The sequence below is a fragment of the Rhinolophus hipposideros genome (genome assembly GCF_964194185.1).
Source record: "Rhinolophus hipposideros genome assembly, chromosome: X".
NCBI lineage: Eukaryota > Metazoa > Chordata > Mammalia > Chiroptera > Rhinolophidae > Rhinolophus > Rhinolophus hipposideros.
Genome location: NC_138046.1, coordinates 18,925,637 through 18,929,384, shown reverse-complemented (window position 1 = coordinate 18,929,384; position 3,748 = coordinate 18,925,637). Strand labels below are relative to the sequence as shown.

General features: G+C 41.2%; 2 protein-coding genes across 2 annotated transcripts; both read left to right on the top strand.

Moving 5' to 3' along the window:
* Positions 1 to 689: 689 nt before the first annotated feature.
* Positions 690 to 1,897, top strand: LOC308494972 (periphilin-1-like; the record flags this gene model as incomplete). Its single annotated transcript, XM_081042991.1, has 2 exons — positions 690 to 1,830; positions 1,875 to 1,897. The coding sequence occupies 2 exons, from the start codon at positions 690 to 692 to the stop codon at positions 1,895 to 1,897; spliced, it is 1,164 nt and encodes a 387-aa protein (XP_080899117.1).
* LOC308494395 (L-lactate dehydrogenase A chain-like) lies at positions 1,821 to 2,831 on the top strand (the record flags this gene model as incomplete). Its single annotated transcript, XM_081042199.1, has 1 exon — positions 1,821 to 2,831. Exon 1 carries the CDS (start codon positions 1,929 to 1,931, stop codon positions 2,829 to 2,831), a length of 903 nt encoding a protein of 300 aa, XP_080898325.1. The 5' UTR covers positions 1,821 to 1,928.
* Positions 2,832 to 3,748: the final 917 nt, after the last annotated feature.

Sequence of the window (3,748 nt, the reverse complement as noted above, 5' to 3'; positions counted from 1 at the left end):
TTGAGCCACTGGGTAGCTAGTGATGTTATCAGCAGAGTTAGGAGAGATTAGGAGAGAAGCAGGATTTGGGGCAAGATAGAAATCAAAAATTTTATTTTAGACATAAGAAAATATTAGCTTCCTAATAGACATGCAAAGAGGAAACTGGATGTACAAGACTGCAACATGGAGCACAGGTAAAGTCTAAAGATATAATTTGGTTCAGTTGGGGCTCAACCTGACTATTCCTCACACCTTTCAGCAGCCTTGATAACACGGGTACTGGGAGTGGTCAGGTTTCCGCAGCGCAAAAAGTAGCAGCAGTATAGGACCTTCTGGGCTCTCATTAGATTCAGGCATTGGAGGCGGGGCCAGAGGAGGGCGCTGTTGGTGACGTAGTCTTTGCGCGCGCTGTAACTTCCTGCCTGGAGAGCGGCGGTGACGACGACGAGCAAACCGCCATTTTTACGGGGGTTTGTCCGTAGCCAAAAATTACAGAAACCAAACCTCTAACAACTCCATGGGAGCCTGAGTGCCATTAACCTGGTACGCAGAGCCCATCCTGCATCCTGCACAATCAATCCAGACTAAAGCTGATGCATTCTAGAGAGACAGAAGTACAATCCAACCACTGGGCCTGAATAACTCCGTGTCCATCGGGACCGCTTGGACTAATTCTCTTATCAAACTTGTAGCCAGTCAAAATTACCATGCTTCCCATCTCCGTTATCATTGGTAACCGCCCAAGATCGGCTTACAGAAAAAATGAAATTTTTAAGGGAAAATATGACTATGAAAGGCTTCTAAGAGAAGGAGTACCTCCTAGAAGTTATCCCAGTGATGACTACCATAAAATAGTTAATACTGGGCCACCACTGCTGAACAGACCTGATGAAGGAAGCTACAACAGATATTGCAGTTATGTTGATTACCGGCAATATGAGGTTTGTACTTTTTCTCTTGGTGGAAGAAGTGGTCCACCTCACAGAGGAGATGAATCTGACTATAAGTGGACAATGGGTGATTATTCTGCAAGTAGCCAGTCTGAACACAGGGACATGAGAGATGACTTTAGAGGAAAAAATGTTTACCTTTCCCATTATGTGAGAGACCGATCTCCTCATGAAAGAAAAACTTTTTTCAGACACTCACCTGTAGGCGGAGAGGATTCTCCACACAGCAGATCTAGCTCCAGTGTCAATAGTAGTAGCTACGCTTCAGAAAGAAACAAGTCTCAATATACAAGTCAAGAGAGACCTGTTCATTCTTTGAAAAAATCAAAAGTCATATCACCCTCAAGTTTTCCATCACTTCCGTCATCACAGGTCTTAGAAAAACCCAGTAGGCTAACTGAAAAGGAACTTGTTGAGGCTGCAAGGAAGCAGGCTGCTAAAAAGCTACAGAAGGCAGATGAATGTAACTTAACTGAAATTTCTGAGTATGAGGCAGGACCCACGACATTGTTCACTGACCAGCCAGAACCTGAGTCAAATACAACAGATGATTCAGACAATCAGCTAAACAGTCGCTCTAAAGCAGTAGCATCAAAACTCGAAGAGATTCAACAGGTTTACCAACAGGACTGTGAAACTTTCGCAGTGGTTGTGAAAATGCTGATTGATAAAGATCCTTCATTAGAAAAGTCTGTACAGTTTGCACTGAGACAGAATTTACGTGAAAGAGGTGACCGGTATGTTCAAGAACTCAAGCATTTCATTGAAGAGTATGATGACTCTAGTCAAGATTTTGGAGGTGCCAGCACAGCTGCCGCCAAGTCCAGATCCAATACTGTGGGCTATCAATTCTCGCCTACCTGCCGTGCACTCCCAATTAGTTTTGGTTCTAAGTCCAGTACGGCAACTCTCAAGGATCAGCTGATTGTGAATCTTCTTAAGGAAGAACAAAGCCCTCAGAATAAGATTACAGTGGTTGGGGCTGGTGCTGTTGGCATGGCCTGTGCCATCAGTATCTTAATGAAGGACTTGGCAGATGAACTGGCCCTTTTTGATGTCATGGAAGACAATTTGAAGGCAGAGGTGATGAATCTCCAACATTGCAGCCTTTTCCTTAGAACACCAAAAATTATCTCTGGCAAAGACTATAAAGTGACTGCAAACTCCAAGCTGGTTATCATCACAGCTGGGGCATGTCAACAAGAGGAAGAAAACAATCTTAATTTGGTTCAGCATAGTGTTAACATCTTTAAATTCATCATCCCTAATGTTGTAAAATACAGCCCCAACTGCAAATTGCTTATTGTTTCAAACCCAGTGGATACCTTGACCTACGCGGCTTGGAAGTTAAGTGGCTTTCCCAAAAACCGTGTATTTGGAAGTGGTTGCAATCTGGATTCAGCCCGATTCCGTTACTTAGTGGGGGAAAGGCTGGGAGTTCACCCATTAAGCTGTCATGGATGGGTCCTTGGAGAGCATGGAAACTCTAGTATGCCGGTGTGGAGTGGCGTGAATGTTGCTGGTGTCTTCCTAAAGAATCTGCACCCTGATTTAGGCACTGATGCAGATAGGGAACAGTGGAAAGAAGTTCACAGACAGGCAGTCGACAGTGCTGATGATGTGATCAAACTGAAAGGCCACACATCCTGGCCCATTGGACTATCTGTGGCAAATTTGGCAGAAAGTATAATGAAGAATCTTATGCAGGCGCATCCAGTTTCCACCATGATCAAGGGTCTCTATGGAATAAAACATGACGTCTTCCTTAGTGTTCCTTGCATCTTGGGACATAATGGAATCTCAGAGGTTGTGAAGGTGACTCTGACACCCGAGGAAGAGGCCTATTTGAAGAAGAGTGCAGATAAACTTTGGAGGATCCAAAAAGAGCTGAAGTTTTAAAGTCCTCTAATGTAATATCACTTCACCATCTAGGGTACAACAGGATTTTTATATAAATCATATATAAAGGGGGTTGTGTATATTGCCCTTTATATCTGATTTATGACTAAAGCAGTAATATTAAGACAGCTTAGGGAAAACATCAATTTCCTAAAATTAGAAATGGGAATGTTTCATAAAACTCTGCAGCTATATCCTGACGCTAGATGGTACTTATCTTGTGTATTCCTAAACTAGTTAGTGTGAAATAGTTCCATATCCTCAGAGGCACCACCAATGCCAATGTTGCTCATGCTACAGTTGCCCTTCAAACTAGATGTGTGTTTACTGCGTGTTAAATAACTTCAGGTTCCTTTACCTTATATGCCTAGTTCAACTTTTTTTTCTCCAATCACATCCTGGGATCCAGTGTATCAATCCAACATTGCATGCCTTGTGCATAACTGTCCTAAAAGATCTAATTTTGCATACATTGGCATATAATGTAAAAGGAAAAGTCTATGTATAAATAATGCAGCCAACTATTCAAGTGTCATACCAACTAAACACTAAGTAAACCTTGAACTGTGAAAACAAAAGAAAGATTTAGATTTTAATTTTAGATTACTTGTTCAGGTAAAACATGTTTATAGATTTTTTCCCCCTTAGATTATATAAATCCTTAATATATGGAATTTTTGTGATAAAGAGAAATACTTTATGATAGTTGACCACCTTTCCAATATCAAAAAATATCTAAAATAGTCTGTTATTTTAATTAGAATTTTTAAATCTACATGTAAAGCCTTCTATTCCATACTCCACCACCCAAAAAAATGATAAGTAAGTTTTCAAGTTCTAGAGAAAAGCTTTCTGTACTTACTCATGTTCTGTAGTATTCCATAGTATGCCATCATTTGTTTGGTCACGGTAGTGTA